Source organism: Prionailurus bengalensis, chromosome B2, assembly GCF_016509475.1.
Source record: "Prionailurus bengalensis isolate Pbe53 chromosome B2, Fcat_Pben_1.1_paternal_pri, whole genome shotgun sequence".
Classification (NCBI taxonomy): domain Eukaryota; kingdom Metazoa; phylum Chordata; class Mammalia; order Carnivora; family Felidae; genus Prionailurus; species Prionailurus bengalensis.
Genome location: NC_057349.1, coordinates 17,912,565 through 17,933,277, shown reverse-complemented (window position 1 = coordinate 17,933,277; position 20,713 = coordinate 17,912,565). Strand labels below are relative to the sequence as shown.

The following is a 20,713-nucleotide window of genomic DNA, read 5'->3' as shown; positions in this document are numbered from 1 at the left end:
CTACTTTCATTCATTTTCCACAAAGCTTTTTTGCCTCCTAATCAATCAGTGTTTCAGAGCAGTAGATATGACCCAGAGTCTAAACCTTCCTGTGCTTTCCTCAGTTGGCCCAGTTTGCAAGAGCTGATCTGTGCTGCATAGTCACCCACCCTGTAACCCCTGGTTCTTTGGAGGATGGCATGGCTGGAAGCCCTGGCCAACACTTGGGGTATGTTTCTGCACCCGCCTCTCCTGGGATCAACTCCCACATCCTGGCTCCTGAGTACTGCCCACCATCCAGACCCTTCGACACTGTGGTTAAACTTCCAGAAACCAAAAGTCATGTTTTCTCCATTGGCTCCAGCTTTATACAATCTCTTTTATTGTCAGAACCATTTATCCTTTGCACCTGAGCCCCCACTGTCCCCATGCTCTAGGAAAATGTGTCTCATTATTCAGTAGTTCTCACCCATTTTGATAATCTTTCAACATTTCCTTGCAACATCTGCACTATTGGCTGCATAAATCTTCTTAAACACCCCCAAACTATCTTTGTCTCGGCAAAAATAATTTGAAATCATAGGTTTGATGCGTTACTTGTATCTTTCCCTATTACACATTAAAATAAATCCAGGGGCGCCTGGGTGGCTCAGTCGGTTAGGCGTCCGGCTTCGGCTCAGGTCATGATCTCGCAGTCTGTGAGTTCGAGCCCCGCGTCGGGCTCTGTGCTGACAGCTCAGAGCCTGGAGCCTGTTTCAGATTCTGTGTCTCCCTCTCTCTGACCCTCCCCTGTTCATGCTCTGTCTCTCTCTGTCTCAGAAATAAATAAACATTAAAAAAAATTTTTTTAAATAAAAAAAAATAAATCCATAACTATTCATATAAAGTATTTGTGGACTATTTAGAATTGCTCTGTAACCAGGGCACCGTTGTACCACACTTTGGGAAATGTTCGCCTCAGGGCTCCCACCCCGGGTGTGCTCACTCCCATCCCTGCCCTGCCCCTTTCCACCTGTCCTACGTGGATCCCTCAGGCCCCATGTTGGGACAAAAATACTTAGAAGTAGTAAAAGTCCATGCTTGGTGGAAGGTGCACACGTGTTCGGCACAAATGGAATCAACGTGATATGCTGGTTATGAGCACAGACTCTGGAGGGGACCTGAATTCAAATCCCAGCTGCTGCTTACTGCATAAGCCACTACACCTCTCTTAGGTAGCTCAGGGAAACGCTGGGAGGGTTAAATAAATTAACGTATATTCAGAGCTTGGGACAGTGTCTGCCCCTGCAAGTGCCATATAAATGGTAGATATTATTATCAACTGTAAGTTCGGGCGACGGAAGTCTAAAGAAAGAAGTAGTCCATGAGTATACTACGCATCCTTTCCTCTGAGAAAGAGTTGACTAGGGAATCACAGGAGTATACTCATCTTTTTTTAATCTTGAGGTTAGTACTCCATGTATTTATTGGAGTGGTAAAATACATATATAACACTCAATAATTTAAAATGGTATCTATCTGACGTACTGAGATTTAGTGATACAAATTGAGTATTCTATGCAACGAGAATACTCCATTCTTAAAAAAAAATTTAGGTACTTTGTATTAATTTGAAAACTGAATGATTTTAGTAAGTATTGGAAGCTATGCAAAAATGTGTGTGTGTGTGTGTGTGTGTGTGTGCATTCTGAATATTTTGAATTGGCTTTCTGTTATTAGCATAGCAAATAGTTCTTTCTAAAGTAAACTACTGGAATACATAGAAATAAATTTATCTGAGAAAGTGAAAGACCTGACCCGCACAGTGAAAACCATAAGACATTAATGAAAGAAACTGAAGACATAAATAAATAGATATCCCATGTTCATGGATTGGAAGAATTCATATTATCAAAACATTCATATTACTCAAGGCAATCTACAGATTCAATGCAAAAATTCCTATCAATATTCCAATGGCGTTTTCCACAGAAATAGAAAAAACAATTCTAAAATTTGTCTGGAACCACAAAAGATCCCCAAACAGCCAAGGCAATCTTGAGAAAAAAGAACAAAGCTGAAGGCATTCTGATCTCTGATTTCAAACTATATTTCGAAGCTGTTCGTAGCTAACAATATGCTATTGGCATAAAAACAGACACATAAATCAATGAAATGAATAGAAAGCCCAGAAATAAATCCATATATAAAAGGTCAATTAATTTACAATGAAGGAGGCAAGAATACACAATGGGGAAAGAACAGTCTCTCCAACAAATGATGCTGGGAAAACTGGACAACCACATGCAAAAGAATGAAACTGGACCACTGTCTTATACCATACACAAAAATTGACTCACTTGAATTAAGAACTTAAGTATACGACCTGAAACTGTAAAATTCCTAGAAGAAAACAAAGGCAATAAACTCCCTGACATTGATTGATCTTGGTGATGGTTTTTTGGATTTGACACCAAGAGCAAAGGCAACAAAAGCAAAAATAAGCAAGTGAAATGACATCAAACTGAAAGGCTTTTGCACAGCAAAGGAAATCATCGACATGAGGCAACTTACTGAATGGGAGAGAATATTTACAAATCATATCTCTAACAAGGGGTTAATACCCGAAATACATAAAAAGTTCATACAAGTCAATAGCAAAAGAAACAATCCAATTTAAAAATGGGCAGAGGATCTGAAGAGACATTTTTAAAGAAGACACACAGATGACCAACAGGTACATGAAAAGATGCTCAGCACCACTCATCATCAGGGAAATGTAAATCAAAACCACAATGAGATATCATTTCACATCTGTTAAAATGGCTATTATTAAGACGAGAAATAATAAGTGTAGGCGAAGATGTAAAGAAAAGGGAACCCTTGTGCATTGTTGGTGGGAATGTAAATTGGTGCAGCCACTGCGGGAAACAGTATGGAGGTTCCTCAAAAAATTAAAGATAGAACTACCATGTGATCCAGCAATTCCTCTGCTGGGTATCTATCCTAAGAAAAGACAAACACTGATTTGAAAAGCTATATGCATCCCCATGTTCATTGTAGCATCATTTATAATAGCCAAGACATGGAAACAATTGAAGTACTTGTCTTCCTATGGATGAATGGATAGAGAAAATGTGGTATATAGATATGATTGAATATCATTCAACCATAAAAAGGAACGAAGTCTTGCTATTTGTGACAACATAAATGAACCTTGAGGCATTATGCTAAGTGAAAGAAGTCAGACAGAGAAAAGCAAATACCATATGATCTCACATGCGAAATGTAAAAAATAAAAAACAGAGTTCATAGATACAGAGAACGTATTTTTGGTTGCCAACAGTGGGGGTGAGCAAAATGGGTGAAGGGAGGCAAAGGTATAAAAAATAAAATGAAATAAACTACAAAACTGTCAAATAAAATGAATATGGTTTTATATATTATAACAACTGTTTTCCCAGGTCATAATATGAACATTTTTTTTCCTATTTCTATTTCAAAATTGCACAAGCATCAGCTACATTACTTTAAAACTCCTTTATTACATTTAATTGAACATTATCAATGACATTTATGAGGAGTAACAAATGAACAGTAAATCTGTGTTTGAATAAAACATCTCAGTTCTAATTCTGAAACCGAATCAGGAAAAAAACCCCATATTTTAGCACAATAATAATCCATTAACTACACATCACCGTTAGGTTGTGTCTGCAATGAAAACATTCATCAATGTCAAGAAAAGGTATTCCGATGATACTGCAAAAGAAGATTCTCTTAAAAACGATGGCACCTTATCACTGCAATACTGTAGGTTTTTTTTAAAGCAGTAGATCTATACTTGGGATAAAATGATCAAATGTATTTCCTGAAGCTCTTTTAATAGATTATAAAATTTCTATTTAGCACTTACAAAGTGACTCAGGAGAGAAGATTGTAAATATTTCTTCCTGACGCTATTCTGACAACTTCTAAGGCCAGAGAAGGATTTGTGAAACTCTCTATGGTCAACTGGGAAAGGCTTAGAAGGAGAACCAGGATTCCTGGCTTCTCCTCCAGTGAATTTAGCTCATTGATCATCATGGTATCCAGTTTGCTTGTAGGTTCATTTGGGAGAGTCACATTTCAGACCTAATTCTATGTCATGTGATAGGTTTTAAAATGCTGTGCAAAATTTCCCTATACTTTCTAAACACCCCCAACCCATAATTTTCTCAACTGATCAACATTTTTATTATTGTATGTGTCTCCTAGGTCAATCTTCCAACTCAACAAGAGATAGTTCCTAGTCCACATTTCCTGCCTGCATGGACACCAATACTATGTCGTGCCCAGGACTATGGTTCAAAAGTCCTCACTGCCATAGCTAAAGAATGGACTAACCCCATCTGAATAACTGATTGCCGACCCCAACCTAGGTGGACACACGTCCCAAGTCTCTGCTCCGTCTGTCCCGGAGGGAGCCGACTCTTGAGGAAAAGCCAAAGTGGGTCTCATGGCTCTGCAATCACCTGGAATTTTCAAAGGCAGTGGCCCTGCTGGAGAGGCCCTGGTCGCTGTGGTCGGCAAGTCCAAACCTTCCGGGTAGATGGACACGGGGATGTTTTCAGAAGCATAGTTACACCCCGAAAGGCTCTTAACTTCCTTTATGTTGTCACAGTATTTCAGAGCAGGGGCTGGTAGGCCTGGTAGGACACTTTGGTGGTGGTGGTGATCACAGTCTGTAGTGCTGGAGCACCTGCGGAGGGAGTCGTGAGGTACCGACAGGGAAGCTCCGTGTTACAATAAGGGTGAGTGGACGCGGCCTGGAACTGTCCATGGTCCGTCCTCTCCCCAAGGCCAGGTTTTCCAAGAGCTGGTTTCCAGCCATGTTGTTTACTGGCGAAATCAAAGCTCCTCTCAAGGCTGCTGTATGAGTTGACATTATATTGCAGTGCATTTAGATGGACCCAGTCTGTGTCATTCGGGAGATTGCTGGAATTTTTACAAAGGGTGGGATGTGTGTTTGGATTTGTGTAACTAGGACCCGCCAATTCGTAGCTGCAAGGTGCCCTGGGCAAATAGATTCTTGGGTTTGGATATTTCTGAAAGGGTGGCATTATGTCCGCTTGAAAGGTGGCAAGGTCACAGGTAGCTCTATAAGCATCCGAGCTCGGGAAGGAAAAGCAAGGCTGTGCTGGAATAGGGAAGCCGGTGTCAGTAATTATATCAAAGTCTTCTGAATCTTCCAAGGAAGATATGTTGTTGAAATGTCCACTGTTGTCTTGATTCTCCCCCACCTAAAAAAAAAAATGATATAAATTTTTATTTGTAAATAAAAATGTAAATTACATGGGCAAGCTCATCTGTAAGAGTAGCCAACCACCAAATAAAAACAAATTCCAGGGGCGCCTGGGTGGCTCAGTCGGTTAAGCATCTGACTTCAGCTCAGGTCACGATCTCATGGTTTGTGAGTTTGAGCCCCATATCGGGCTCTCTGCTATCAGCACAAAGCCCGCTTCTGAACCTCTGTCCCCTTCTCTCTCTGCCCCTCCTCTGCTCTCTCTCTCTTTCTCTCTCTCAAAAATAAAAATAAAACCATTAAAAAACCCACTTCCAATTAGTGGGTTCTGTGCCGTGTTATAGCTGCTCAGGTACGTGATTTGGGCACACGGGTCCAAGGGCTGTAGAACTTAAGCTTGCTCGGGCATGAATAGCCTGCTGAATGAAGAGGGTTCATCGGTAGTTGGGAAGGGTGGGTCTGAGTGGTAGACAGTTCTGTGTTTCCTCATCCTATGTTTATAATCATAGAGACACAGACCTGGGTTCAAATCCTGCCTCTGTCCCTCATGAGTTGAACAAGTTACTTAACCTCTCCGAGCTTCAGATGCCTAATTAAAATTAAAAAAAAAGAATTAAGACAGTTGAAGAAGAAAAAATAAAGTTAGCACAGTTGCTCTGGTGTCTTTGCGCATAAATAGAAACTTTTAGCCTCCCAGAGCCTCTTACCCCTACCTTGCAAGTGCTGAGAATTGCAGGCAACTCTAATTGGACAAATAAAATTAAAGTTAGTACGGGAAAGATAAGTTCTAACCAAAGGTAGAATTGGCAAAACCGCAAAAAAAACAAACGGGGCTCAAAAATAATAACCTTCTCTTTAGGCTTTTGTGACCATTTCGTGCGTGAAAGCTCTTAGACCCTGTGTGCCTGGCACATAGAAAGTGCTCAAACATCACTTTCTCCTACCCCCAGACTAACATGTCTGCTTGGCATGCTTTGGTTGAAAAGCCAAACTGGATCACTTTGCTCCAAAAAATTTTATCTGTTCTATGTAAATAAGGCCAAGGACCCTACCCTCTCAAGGATGTGCTGTTAACTCACTGTTGGTATGCACATGTTTCTCTCGTTATTAAAAATGGGTAACTGCCCTTGTATACGGATGTCCACACACACCCTCACTGTATCATTGACAGTAGAGATGGTTTGCTTTTTTTTTTTTTTTTAGAAGAAGAAATTAGAAACCCTGTCTGAAAAAGGGTGTCTCGGCGGCTCTGTCGGTTAAGCATCCAACTTCAGCTCTGGTCATGATCTCATGCTTTGTGAGTTCAAGCCCTGAATCAGGCTCTGCACGGACAGTGTGGAGCCTGCTTGGAATTCTCTCTCTCTCTCTCTCTCTCTCTCCCTCCCCCCTCCTTTGCTCTCGGCCCCTCCCTCCCTCTCTCTCTCCCTCTCCCAAAGTAAATAATAAGTAAACTTAAAAAAGAAAAGAAACCCTATCCAAAATGGTGACTCAATGACATTTTGTGGGACATATAATTTTCACATAAAATCAAACCTTTCTAATTAATTTATGACATTCATGTTTTACACAATCAGTATATTTTCTGATGACAATGAACACAGACTACAGCGTAATGGCAGCTCCCCATTACCTCTGGTTCTCGAATTCTCTTTTTCTGGGGTTGGTAAAAAGAGGCCATTTGTCTCTTGATGGCACTTCTTCTAGCTTCCGTCTCTGATTTGCTCTCCGGTCTTGGGTGATCGTGGACTCCCTTGGCCTGCATCAATAAGGAAACAAATCATACGTTTGTTCCTCGGAAGGAAGCTTGCTGTGTTTGTCAAAAATTGAATGCGCCTTTCCCAAGATCGCGAGTTGTTTTTTGTTTTCTCAAAACGACAGAGGAAAAAACTATTGAGCAGCGTAACAGAAATCTTAAAAGGTTACTTAGCAATCCTTTCACCGTATTAACTCAGCTATAACTATAATTTGGCTCAGAGCCCTTAAAGAGCACACACAAGGTGAGCTCATTTCCCCAGCACCGACTTCTGGCCACGGCGCTGCATTTGGGTTAGTCCCGAGTTTCTAAGGCACATGGCAGGTGGTCGGGTCCCTAAGCAGGATGAAAAAAATCCACCACACATTGGAACACCCCCCCTTCCCCCACCTACTTGAAAAAATATCGCGTTGCCATCAAGCCTCCAGAAGTTGGTTACAGGGTACCCGCTGTGCCCTCGACAGGGGATCAGCTCCAAAGCTGAGTGGCAGTTGGGGCACGCTTTCTCTGCAAAGCCAGAGGGAGTGAAAGATTAATAGCAACTCGGACTCGGCTGCCTTGGAAGGAGGACAGGGCACAGGTGTCAGGAAAAGGGATCTCGAGGCCACAAGGCCCTCACTCTGTTGCTTAAGCCGCGCCTTGTCGCAGATGGCGGGCCGCAGCTGCAGGCGGGAGCCGTCGGGCAGGGCGCAGGCCCGGGCGCACACCACCACACCCAGGCACGACTTCTTGAGGATGTGGCCGTTGTGGTTGTTGGTGTTGCGCATGGCCCAGCCGCTCAGGTGGCGCTGAGCCTTCTTCTCGTCGCTGCGGTAGATGAAGCGCACGTAGCCGTCAGGCCACTCGCAGAAGTGGTCGAAGTGGGCCGGCTCCTGGAAAGGGGAGGGAAGGGCCGTGGAGTTGGTCCAGGCCGCACCTGACACGCCACGCTTTGCATTTGTCCCGAGCACGGCAGCGTGAAGAAGGGCCCCTTTCCATTCCAGAGATGTCAGAAACCACGGAAACTGCTATCACACAATGTCACCTGCCGTTCTGTCGACTGGCTGTTCATCGATTATCCTTTAAATGCTGTCCATGTACTAGTTCATCTGGCCTTTCAGAACCCACACGACAGCAGGTACTTTTATTGTCCCAATTTAAGCCCATAGTACACGGAGACCAGAGAGGTTATTTGCCGTGCCCCAGGTCACACAGCTAGTAAGACGTGGCTCTAGGATTTTAGCCCTAACAGTTTGATTACAGAGCCTCTTTGCCTTACCATCGTGGTATACCACTTCCGGGTATCTTTAAATGTTAAATTAAAAATGAAGACATTTTGGGGTGCTTGGGTGGCTCAGTCAGGTAAGCATCAGACTTCCGCTCAGGTCATGATCTCACAGTTCATGAACTTGAGCCCTGCTTTGGGGTCTGTGCTGACAGCTCAGAGCCTGGAACCTGCTTCGGAGTCTGTGACTCCCTCTCTCTCTGCCCCTCCCCCACTGTGCTCTGTCTCTCTCAAAAATTAATAAACATTAAAAAAATTTAGATAAATACTGAGCACTAAGCAAAATCGGTCAGAGAGAGAGAAATACATGATTTCACTCATATGTGGAATTTAAGAAGCAAAACAGATGAACAGAGGGGAAGGGAAGGAAAACTAAGATAAAAACAGAGGGGGAGGCAAACCATAAGAGACTCTTAAATACAAAAAGCAAACTGAGGGTTGCTGGAAGGGTGGGGGGTCGGGGGTGAGCTAAATGTGTGATGGGCATTAAGGGGGGCACTTATTGGGATGAGCGCTGGGTGTTATACATAAGTGATGAATTGTTAAATTCCACTCCTGAAACCATAAAACAATAAAAAAATAAAATACTGAGCACTGCTTCGGTATTCGTGGTTGGTGGTCTTTGCCCATGATACGTGGTATGGATACTGTAATGTCTTTCTCGCACAGAAGTTGAATATAAGATTGCCCTTTACCAAGCACTTAGTATTTACCAGGTCCTGTCTGGGGCAGGGGTCGGCACACTTGGAGCCCTTGGCCAAATCCAGCTTGTCACTTATTTTGGTACACGACTCACAAGCTAAGAAGGATATTTATATATATATATTTTAAATTTTTTTTTCAACGTTTATTTATTTTTGGGACAGAGAGAGACAGAGCATGGGGGAGGGGCAGAGAGAGAGGGAGACACAGAATCGGAAACAGGCTCCAGGCTCTGAGCCATCAGCCCAGAGCCCGACGCGGGGCTCGAACTCACGGACCGCGAGATCGTGACCTGGCTGAAGTTGGACGCTTAACCGACTGCGCCACCCAGGAGCCCCAGGATATTTATATTTTTTAATGGTTGGGGGGAAATCCAAAGAATTATATTTTGTGACACATGAAAACTATAGAAAACTCAGGGGTGCTTGGGTGGCTCAGTGGGTTAAGTGTCAGCCTCTTGATTTTGGCTCTGGTCATGATCTCACATGGAGCCCTGTCGAGCTCTGTGCTTGGCATGGAGTCTGCCTGAGATTCTTTCTCTCCCCATCCCCCTCTGCCCTCCCTGGCTTGCTCCAACTCTTCCTCTCTCTCTCTCTCTCTCTGTCTCTCTCTCTTCTTCCTTCCCCTCCCAAAAAGGAAAATTATATAAAATTCAAATATCAAGATCCATAAAGAGAGTTGTATTGGGACATGGCCACGCACATATGTCTACGTATTGTCTAGGGCTATTTTTTGTATATGGCAGAATTGGGTATTTGGCACAGAGACAGTGTGGCCCACAAAGCCACGTTACGAAGTATCGATGATCCTTACAACAACCTTCCATGACGGGCATACATACTCTTATTTTGTAGATAAGGAAGCCAATGTTAGAGAGATAACCTTCTACAGTGGCATTACTCGTATTTAAACAGATCTGTGGCAGCCAGACCTGACTGGCTTCACCTGCAGGGTAGAGGCCGGAAGAGTATTATCATAGTAATAAGCCATTTGCACCTTCTGTCTCTCCCACCACCCCCAAGTAACGAGATCTAACATTTGCAGAGCAAAAACTATTCTCGGTCCGACAATTCTGACTTGGCTACATTGTTAGTATTATAACATTTCAACAGTAATAGGTAAATGGGCAGTTTGGGGTTCCAGTGGGTTCTAAAACCACAGGGATATTGTCGAAATCATCGTTATTACAAATAGGCATCATTTATCTTTTCTCAGAAATATTGCCATTGACATAAATTAATATGCTGACTTAAGGTAAGTCACAAATGAAATATATAATGGTGTACTATCAACTCTAATATCTAAATGCTAATATCTTTGTTTTTAAAGCGAACACTTCAATCTAAGGATGTTAGTAAAATAGACAATTTTCCAGAAGAGAGGATTCCATCAGCGTCCCCCCGTAGGGATAGAGAATCATGCCCCCCCCACCCCGTCTCATGCCAGCTACCAAAGCGGTGACACTGAAAATGAAGCCGCAGAGACCATGTTTTAAAATCACAACAAGAACAGAGGACTCCAGGATTGAGTTGCATTTGTTCAAATGTGTCAGCACATGTGCACACGCAGTTGAGCATGCACACACTGAACTTGACAGGAAATCTGGATGACAGCTTAAGATTGTTATCTAGTTCCACCACCTGATGACAGATCGTCTTAGCCTGAAACTCAGGCAAATTCAGGAACTATCTCAAGGTCATCCAGCCAATGTCACTCTTGCCCCTTCAGTTAGCCAGAGCAGGGCCAGGATCCTGTTTCTCCACTTCTACTTCCCAGTGCACCTGCCCTTTTAAGAGGTTACATGCATGCCCTGCTTAAGAACCAGTGTCCCAAAGGAAAAATAATTCACATTTGCATCGCAAGTCTAGAAAATGCTTGAAAGAGGAACCATCTTCCCATTATTTGGAAGTGGCTCTTTTCTGAAATGCAAGATTCTATTTTTTTTTTCCTATGAAGATTTCCGGATGGAAGTCAGTGAGAATGAGGTGTCTTTGCTATGCCGTGGTCCACTTTCACACAAATGGTACCGGTTGACTGTAAGGTAGCAGGCTTTACAACGAGTTACTACAGGGGCACCTGGGTGGCTCAGTCAGTTAAGCATCTGACTTCGGCTCAGGTCATGATCTCATGGTTCATGAATTCGAGCCATGCGTTGGGCTCTGGGCTGACAGCTGGGAGCCTGGAGCCTGCTTTGGATTCTGTGTCTCCCTCTCTCTCTCTGTCCTCCCCCACTTTCTCCCCCCCCCTCTCAAAAATAAACATAAAAAAAAAACCCTGAATTACTATACATATATACATCCAAAAAAGCGCTGATCTCTTGCAGAGGCTACTTGACTTTGCTAATGAATTGCTATCCATCTGAATATCAATATGGCAGATCATAGATGTTGAATAAACACCATGTCTCTTACCCCTAGGCCACAACATTGCTAGAAGTCCACCTTTGCAAATTCTTGGGAAGCTACTCCCCTTTCCTTCTACCTAAACCCAAGACTTCAAAGGCATCTCCTCAGCTTTTGCCCCAAGCCAGTAACTGCCCAGCTCGTTCCCTGGACTTGACCCTAAACTACTTTGTTCCATTAAAACAAAACAAACAAAACAAATCCACCCTAACAGAAGGTGATTTCCTTGTCATTAGAAAAGTAAGCTCAGAAGTTATGTCCAAAATCTGGATTCCAGAGTCTCTCTGTGCACCTATGGTCTGGTTAGCATGACCATGCAGGCAGCCACGGCGTCTGAATAAATCACCCAAGTCATGCTATTTGTTTAAGATTCGAGCCACCCCGATTTGTAGTCGCATCTTGCAGTTTTGCTGCGTGAGAAGCAATGGAATCCGCATTTGTTGAGACTCTCTGCTACCCTTCTCATGAATTTCAAAGAACGGATCAAGAAAGAATCACCTGATTTCTATCTGGGATGAAGGAAAGTGAGAGACAGGCATCCTGCTGTCGTCAGATGACTGGGAACCCAGGTCCTGACAGTCTCAGGGCTATGGGTGTGTTTCAAATAAGCGCAAGGAAAGAGCTGGGAGAAGGCAGATCACTAAAGCCAGCTCTGCCCTTTGTGGGGTCCCTCTAACCATTGAGGACTCTCGGGAGATGTGGGGGTGGGAGGGGGAGTCTCTCCTCGGTCCCTACAAGAACTTGAACGCCACCAGCCCTTTTGTGGATGGCCAGAGCCACATGCGCGCCCACACCGGTTTCCCGCACCTGAGGCATCTGCGGATCGTTGATATCCCAACTGAGCTTCATTCCGTAGGAGCACACGGCGTCCTCCTTCTGCCCTGCCTCCGCCAGCATCCGCCCCACCTCGCCTGCGCTCTCCGCCAACGATCCTGAAAAACAGAAGAAAAATCTAGAGATGTGCAAGGTGATGTTTTCCTCTTAAAAAATGAATTGGATAGAGACAGAGAGAGACAGAGAGAAATTTATTGAGAAATCCGGAAGTGGTGACCGCGGGGTAAGAGCCCTGTTCTCAGCCGCGGTGCTGAAAAGTCTCCACTCGGACCGCGGCGTGCGCGCCTGACCGCTGCCCGCGCATTTATAAAGACACACCTCCCCCTGCTCCGCCTTTCCCAGCTCCTCGTCAGCTCCCACGCTCCCGGCACCTGCAAGGCGGGTCACCGCCTCCCGGACAGAACTAGGAACGGAGGGGCAGGTGGACCCGAGCCCTCGGGAAAGGGAAGCCAAGATGTCAAGGGGCGAGGGTGCAGGTGGGAAGTTGGAATGTCTCTTTTAAGTTGAAATCTACCCCTCCCCCCGCCCCCCACCTCGCCTCGCCTCTGCGGTTTCGGATTGGGTTTAGATGGAAGGTTTTGAGACAGACGCTTTCCAGACAAGTCCTCTGAGAACCGATACTCAATTCCCGGGCACCTTATTTAAGACCTTTGCTGTCTGGGTAACTGCGCCCACGCCAGCTAGCCTTTGGCTCGCGCGCTCCAGGTCTCGCGCTTTGTCGTAGCTGTTGTGAGCGTCCGGGAGTCCGTGCTCGTTTTTAGGGAGTAGTGGTGTGGCGTCCGAAGGAATGCCGAAGGTCCCCGTGAGCTCGCGGGCCTAAGGTGTCCTTATGCTTCGGAGGGACTGCGCAGGGACGTGGCCTGGTGGGACAAGAGTCCCGGAAAGTGAGCCCGGAGAACCTTAGGGAAAGACGGGCTAAAGGGAGCTGGACGGGGAGGGGGATGGTGGTCTCTGCGGGCCCCGGGAGCTTAAGCTCCTGCAGGACACTTAGCTCGCTCTGGCGCTCTCGGGCGCGCGCTCTCGCCTTCTCTCTCTCTCTCTCTCTCTCTCTCTCTCTCTCTCTCTCTCTCTCTCTCTCTCCTTCTCTCGTCTAGGCTCTCTCTGAGCGTAGTTTCCTTATCTGCTTAAACAGGGGATGGGGACTCTCAGTTCTTAGTCGCCATCCACCGGAAAACAACGTTTTAAAGAACGTCTTTACTGGTATTGTAGAACTACCCCCATTCCATCTGGGGACGTTTTCTGGAGAATGCTGAAGCCCGGTGACGGGCCCAGGACGCTGTGGATTCCCCAGGACCGAGACAAGTCGTCTTCATCTGTTCTTCCGCCTCCGTAGGGTGATTCCGGTACCTGGAGGCGCCCAACAAAAGAAATCGATTGAAATGACTGACTTCGCTCTTTGGCCACGCTGGGCGGCGAGAGAAGACGGTCTCCGGAATGTACTCTCGGAGCCGTTTTCTGCAGGCGGCACACTTCGGTTCCCAGCCCCATCCAGAGAAGGGCCGTCCCCGAAGGCCAATCACTGTTAGAGGGGGATTCTCCGACCTATATCCGTCGGAACCCCGAGGCCCGAGCGTCCTAGACCCAGGCATCGCCCTGCGCGCTCGGGGCGCGCTCACTGATGCTGCGTGGGACGCGCCGGGAGCGCGCAGGCCACCACCTCTTGCCGGACCAGTGTCTTCCTCTGGCCAAAGACAGAACAAAGCCGATGCGCGCTAAGCTCACAACCTGCGCCAGATAACTGCACGCTCGCGGTCTTCTTACCTCCCGGTCAAGGGCACAGTCAGGTTTGTTTGGAAACTCAATTCCGTGGTGAGATGCTTTTCGGGGCCACCAGCCTCTGACCGCGGACAACGCCCGTGACGGAAAATGCCAGCTTTGGGCAGTTTCACGAACTTTCTTCTTTCTCTAGTTCCAAGCTGGATTCTCTCCCACAAGCAGAGGCAAGAGTCCACGCAGAAGAAAGTGACTCACTCGTCCATCCCGCAGTCTCTCCCCGCCTCTCAAGTTCTCTTTCCGATTAACATCACTCTCAGGTAGTCGCCACGAGGATCGGGGAGGAAACCAAGAGCGTGTCCACTCTTCCCCCAGGGATTTCGTCCTCAGGTTTTCATCATATTAACCTACTGCCAAAAGTCTGACCACTCTTGGCATTCAGTTGCGTTTTATGTCGTTTGTCTTCCAAACGTTAAGGTTATTCATACTTTTCTTTTACAAATAGTCCGTTAGTTGTGATAGGTTAAGATATGTATACTTTAAAATATTTAAACACAGCTTCAAGACTAACTTAGGGGCTCCTGGGTGGCTCAGTCGGTTAAGCGTCTGACTTCGTTCGGCTCAGGTCATGATCTCACAGCTCGTGGTTTCGAGCCCCGCGTGGGGCTCTGTGCTGATGGGTCAGAGCCTGGAGCCTGCTTCGAATTCTGTGTCCCCCTTCTCTCTCTGACCCTCCCCAGCTCATGCTCTCTCTCTCTCTCTCAAAAATAAATAAACCTTTAAAAAAACCAAACTAATTTAAAATCACCTCTGAGACTACATAGAAGTTAATTCCAGGTCTTACTGTAAACATTTTTTAGAATTGTTCTTGTCCCTCTAATCTTAGAATGTTCCTGGAGAGTCTTTACCCTTTAAAAATACAAACAAATATGATTTTTAACGTTAAAGCCAAATCAACAAATCACATACTTTTTTTCTAAATGGATTCTGGTGTCCAAAGAAATGTCATAGAGTCTCCATCATAGTTTGAGCAAAAGTAAAGCATATATCTCAAGTTGCTCTAAAATTATGTCTCTGTAAATAAAATAGGTTAGCAAAAGAAGTTAGTCAAAGTGAAAATATAAAAATAAATAATTAGTGGTGTTGTCTATTGTATTGTCTCACATTTCTCCTGAAAATTCCACAACAACCATGTAGTTTGGAAGGATGAATATTCCCCCCCCCTCAAATTCTGTAAATGATTGATTATCAAGATTTTGCCTAATGTTAAGAAAACTAATTTTATTATGTTGTTTATCATATTCTTATTTTATTCTCTAAAATAAAATGCACTTAAACTGTATTTTGGTTATTGTTCGTTACCATCCTTGAATTTTTTTTACTGCATTTGTATTTTTATTGGTTCAGAACACTTTATTGTCACAGCTGGCTCTTCCTTGATTACAATTTTGGTAGAGTAAAAGCCCACTAATTCAAAAGCAAAGGAAGAAGGCTTTGCATTTGCTAGGCTTAGATTAAAATCGGTAAATTAGTGTAACTATATTTACATCCTGTTTGTCAGGGAACAGCTATCAAGATCTCTGAAATAAGTATCACTTTGAAAGCACCGCAAAGACAGACTGGGCTTTGACACAGATTCGGGTGCTATCAGGTCTTGCTTGGATGCAAAAAAGTATCTTCTGTAAATGTCGTGGCACGAAATATTCGTAGCTTGTAATTAAAACACAAATAGATTTTTACACGAGGAACGTTTGGATCTGAGGGGTCGTTTGTTCGTTTGTTTTTTGTTTTTTGTTTTTTTTTTAAGAAAACGCCAGTCCAACTTCCTTTTGCCAGGGTGTTCGCGCAAACAGGCTAGGCTACCTAGTGGCTGAAACCTGGCCGTTGGTACACACTCTTGTCGCCTTAAAGCAAGTAGATAGAAAACAAGCAGACTGGATGAAAACATTTGTTTGCCTTTTTTGGTTTTGTTTCGTTTGGTTTTTGACCGACTACACCGTCGTGTTCAAAAAGGCACAACACCTTCTTTTGTGATATCAGGAAATTGTCACCCTTGCAGGCGCAAATCAGCTTCCAGTGGGGAAAGGCCACCTTTAGTCCGTATCAATATCAATGGACCAAAGACAGCCCAACCAGCCGCTGAAGGTGGAGAGGAAACCCCTTCCCGCAAAGGGGAAATCCAGCAGTTTAGAATTTCGCCAATAAAGAATGCGTACACATTCTTTATGTAAAGATGTAAAGAATTGTTCACATCGTCCGAACAACCGCTTTAAGGTGTGCGTGCGCACCTGACGACGATTGCTAGTTACTCGCAAGTAACGATGTTAGTGAATTTCAGGTGCGGGTTCTTTGATTAGCGTTCCCGGCGAGGATTGGAATCCAAACGCGGCGGGGCTGCGCGGGTCCTCACCGCAGCGCTGCCCAGCCCGCCCTGGCTTCGGGTTGAAGAACCGCAGGAGGGGGCTGAAGGCGGCCCAGCGGCGAGGCGCGCCACGGGCCGGGAGCCTCGGTATGCTGGCGGTGAGTGACCCTGGGCGGGCCCGGGCCCCCTGTGGTCCCCGCGCCCTCTCCGCGGTTCCTGGCGGGCGCAAGGGCGCACGCTCCGTCGGGCTGGGGTTGCAGAGGCTGGCGTGGTCGCCCAGAGACGCGGCACCGGCTAACACCCCGGACGCCGCCGGGAAACGAGCTGGACGCCGGGGAGATAGCCTGGGGGTGCGGGCTGGCTTGAGCGTTTCAACCTCCTTAGGTTTGCTGGGCAGTTTATTGGGAGCTTTCAGTGAGGCGGCCGGGCAGGATAGAAACCTCTGGTCCCTTGCCCAGTGAAGGGGAGACTAGAGGATTAATGTTTGGAAGGCAATGAGATGGCTCTTCTCAATTTGCCCTGGATGTTTTCCCAGCCCATTTCCCCTCTTGCTGCGTAGACCATGCAGTGACCTTCACCCATGTGGGCCCCAGACTTATGGTCCCAAGCGCTGGGACTTCAGGCTACCTGAACTGTAGATAAAGGTCCCTAAGACGCCCGCGGCCCCGGACTTGGGGGTGGATTGGTCCCTCCAGCGTTCCTACCTCTCAACGTTCGTTTCACCGAATACGCTGCTGGTGGAAAAAAATAAACAAGTCTGGATTTGGGACTTTGAATTTACCCAGTTTTTCATATCTATAAATAATGACGATAATATTGCAAAGTATGCTGACCTTCAAGGAGTTTGGTCAAGTCCATATCGAAGTAGGACTGCGCGCCCAAGCTATACTTTAAAAAAAACAAAAAACAAAACCTCTTTAAGGGCGCCTGGGGCTCAGTCCGTTAAGCGTTGGACTTCTGCTCGGATCATAATCTCTCTCACGGTTCGTGAGTTCCAGCCCCAGGTCGGGCTCTGTGCTGACAGCTCAGAGCCTGGAGCCTGCTTCAGATTCTGTCTAGTCTGTCTGTCTCTCTCTGCCCCTCCCCTCCTCGCGCTCTGTTTCTCAAAAGAAAACATTAAAAAATTTAAAATAATTACAAAACCTCTTTAGAAGACATTAAAGGATTTTTTTGGTGTATTGTACTTTTAATTAATTGTTGGGATGCGGTGAGCAGAGGAGATGCTGTTACGTAATGTAGCACAACGTTGGGTGAAAACCAAGGTGGTAGACCGGGATTGCCCTTGAAGAGAAGTGTAACAATCCTCTATGTTTGGTGAATTCTCTTGCGGTGGTGGTTGATATTTGATCCTTGGAGTTGCGGTAAAAGTCCTAGAGGAAGACTTAAAATTCGTGCAAGTCAGAAACCTAAAGCTTAAACTCCTGATTGGGCTTGAAACCCACTTTCCAAACCTCTATTTACGAACTCCCATTCTACAAATAGTTCATTAATCCGAAGCCTTCTGTTTCATCGTTGTCACTCCAATTTGCTTATTTTGTGTGACTGCTTATTCCAACGATGTTTGTTTTGTTTCTTGTGATAGTCTGTAGGTGTCATAGACGGTACTAAGGAAGGTTGGAGAGATTGTTTTTAAGTAGTAATTTACTTTAGACCCATCATCAGTGGCATGGGGAACAAAGTTTTTGTTCAGGATGACAACACGAAGCTTCGTTTCTTTTATTTTCTAAAGTCCTTTAAGTTAAAGTTAACATACAATGTAGGGTTGTTTCAGGAGTAGAACCCAGTGATTCATCACTTACATACAATGCCCAGTGCTCCTCACAAGTGCCCTCCTTAATGCCTATCACCCATTTTCCCCATTCCCCCACTCCCCTCCCACAACCCTCTATTCTCAGTATTTAAGAGCCTCTTATAGGGGTGTGTGGGTGGGTGACTCAGTTAAGCTGCCAGCAGGGGACTTTGGCTCAGGTCAGTATCGCCTAGTTCACAAGTTCAAGCCCCCTGGGTCAGGTTCTGTGCTGACAGCTTGGAGCCTGCTTCAGATTCTGTGTCTCCCTCTCCCTCTTCCCCACTTATGTTCTGTCTCTCCCGTCCCCCCCCCCCCCCAAAGAAATAAAAACATTTAAAAATAAAAGTATTTGATGGAAACTTGAAAATGCATTTCTTTGAAACATTTTTTTAAACAATATTTTTATTGCACACAGGAAGAGGACGATCCTTTGCAGTCCCTTCAGGAAGAAGATGGGAGCAGAATTGCCCCGGATGCTTTCTACGTAAAGATCAAGCTTCTTTCCGCGGGTGGGGGAGGGTGTGCAGGCGTGCTCTTTCTAGTTCGGTGTTTGCCGGGCTGTCCCCGCAATCGGTTTCTCCAGTTGCTCAAGCCAAGCTCAAGGTCAAGAGGCAGAGAAACCTTGCTCCTTCTCCTTCCCTCATCTTCCACATTCAGTTTATCACCATGCTTTCCACTGTCCTACCAGCATCTTAGTCTAATCTATCTTGGGCCAGGTACTAGTCTAGGTAGACGGTATTGAACAAAACAAACAATTCCTGTCCGCAGGGAGCTTACAGCCTGGCAGAAAGCCAAAGAAACAGGTTACCGACCAAAGGGAAGGAGTAGGAAGAAAAGAGAGTATCATGTGGAGAGAGGCACTTGCCTTACTTGAGATAAAGTCCCGAAAGATAGGACTAAAAAAGGTGATCTGGAAAGATGAGATTAGAGGATAAGGAGCCAGCTAGGTAGAAAGTGGTGGTGGGGGGGGGGGGGGAGCGGTCCAGCTTCTTGTGCAAAGGCCCTGAGGCAAGGCACAATTTTATTTTTTAGGACTTAATAGGGAAGTCAGGCAGAAGTTGACAGATTAAAAAAAGAGAAAAGTTGATCGACCAAATCATGCAGAGCCCTAGAGACCAAGGCAAAGGGTTTGGATTTATACTGAGCACAGAGAAGCCAGGTGGAGTTTTAAGCAGGCAGAAGTCTAAGTTTCTGAGTCTGAGAATCTGTAAATCTCAGCTGAGGGATCTCGTGCAAGTTCTTAAGCTCTCCCAGCCTTGCTGCTACCCCCAGATAAGGAATCTGTCCTCTCCGGGTGGTGGTAAGGATTAAATGGGAACATCTGCAGAACACTCAACACAGCTGGCACAAAAAGGTTCACTTGTAAATGTGCTGTTGGCACGTTTAATTTCAAATGCTAGCTTTCCATTTGCCAGTAGTGAGAATAAGTGGAATTTGGGGCTGTATGCACTAAACTGCTTCCTTATTAAAATAATATTGTAGGGGCGCCTGGGTGACTCAGTCGGTTAAGCGTCTGGCTTTGGCTCAGGTCACGATCTCACAGTTTGCGGGTTCGAGCCCCGCGTTGGGCTCTGTGCTGATGGCTCAGAGCCTGGAGCCTGCTTCAGATTCTGTGTCTCCCTCTCTCTCTCTGCTCCTCCCCTGCTTACACTCTGTCTCTCTCTCAAAAATAAGTAGACATTTAAAAAAATTAAAATGATCTTGTATATTGGTAATTTAGCATGTAGGATTGGACTGAACTGAATGAAAAAATCCTATCTTTATAGTACAGACATTTAAGGAAGTGTCTCTTCAAATATATGTATTTAGAAGTATATCTTCCTAATGTTCAGGCAGAAGAAGAATTGCATTCATTATGACAATTTGCATCCTTAGTCGACTTCCATCTGTAATTGTTGAGTTCATTTTCTTGTATTCTGATCATTTAGGTTGCTTTTAATAGGTTTGAATTTTTTAGTGTTTTAGAATTTCTAACATGACTGAGGATAAAGTCTCTTCTGCAGATACCTGTACTTAAGTATAATTCTCCTTAAGTCAGTGGCTCTCAGAGTTAGCATGCATGAAGGCTTCTACCCTAGAGTTTCTGATTACTAGTAAGTCCCCAGGTGAAGCCCATGCTGCTGGTGGTCCGGGAACCACATTTTGCAAACTGCTATCTTAAACCGGCAAACTCAACCATTGGCTCAATGATTTACTGTTCAGGAAATAACGATCTATATTTGCCCTCTAATTTTCACACTGAATTACTATTGATAATGCTAGAAATGTTGCTATGAAATGTTCTTGGGGGAGGGAATAATTTGCAAACTATCAACTTTCCAGCTTCAGTCGCTTATTATTGATGCCTTCCATGGTAAAGGATTTCAGAAAATAAAAGACTATTTTCAAGAGGGAGCAAGCCACAGTCCTCAAAAATACAATCATCTTGTATTCTACCATCTTCATAGGTCAATAACTAAGGCAAGTAAGTTGTTTTGTGGGTGGAACAACAATGTGTAGTTATTTGTAAGGCTTCCCCCCCCCCCCCCCCCCCCCCCCCCCCCCCCCCCCCCCCGCCCCATTGAGCTATAATTGACACACATTATGTAAGTCTAAGCTGTATGGTACAATGACTGGGCTTGTTGTGGTAATCATTTTATAATGCATGTAACA

The 20,713-nt window shown here is 45.2% G+C and overlaps 2 protein-coding genes across 2 annotated transcripts in view; one reads left to right on the top strand and one right to left on the bottom strand.

The window, feature by feature from the left end:
- Window positions 1–3,479: 3,479 nt before the first annotated feature.
- On the bottom strand, window positions 3,480–12,372 carry GCM2 (glial cells missing transcription factor 2). Its single transcript, XM_043593236.1, is given in 6 exon segments — window positions 3,480–4,637; window positions 4,640–5,240; window positions 6,873–6,998; window positions 7,390–7,502; window positions 7,615–7,867; window positions 12,171–12,372. Coding segments are annotated over 6 exon segments (1,515 nt in total). The 5' UTR covers window positions 12,261–12,372; the 3' UTR covers window positions 3,480–4,305.
- Window positions 12,373–13,631: 1,259 nt separating this feature from the next.
- Window positions 13,632–20,713, top strand: part of SYCP2L (synaptonemal complex protein 2 like) — a 117,024-nt gene continuing 109,942 nt past the window's right edge. The window contains exons 1-5 of the mRNA XM_043593132.1: window positions 13,632–13,822; window positions 15,970–16,137; window positions 16,268–16,622; window positions 18,477–18,545; window positions 20,384–20,521. Coding sequence (XP_043449067.1) covers window positions 13,632–13,822; window positions 15,970–16,137; window positions 16,268–16,622; window positions 18,477–18,545; window positions 20,384–20,521 — 921 coding nt within the window. The remainder of the gene's footprint in view (window positions 13,823–15,969; window positions 16,138–16,267; window positions 16,623–18,476; window positions 18,546–20,383; window positions 20,522–20,713) is intronic.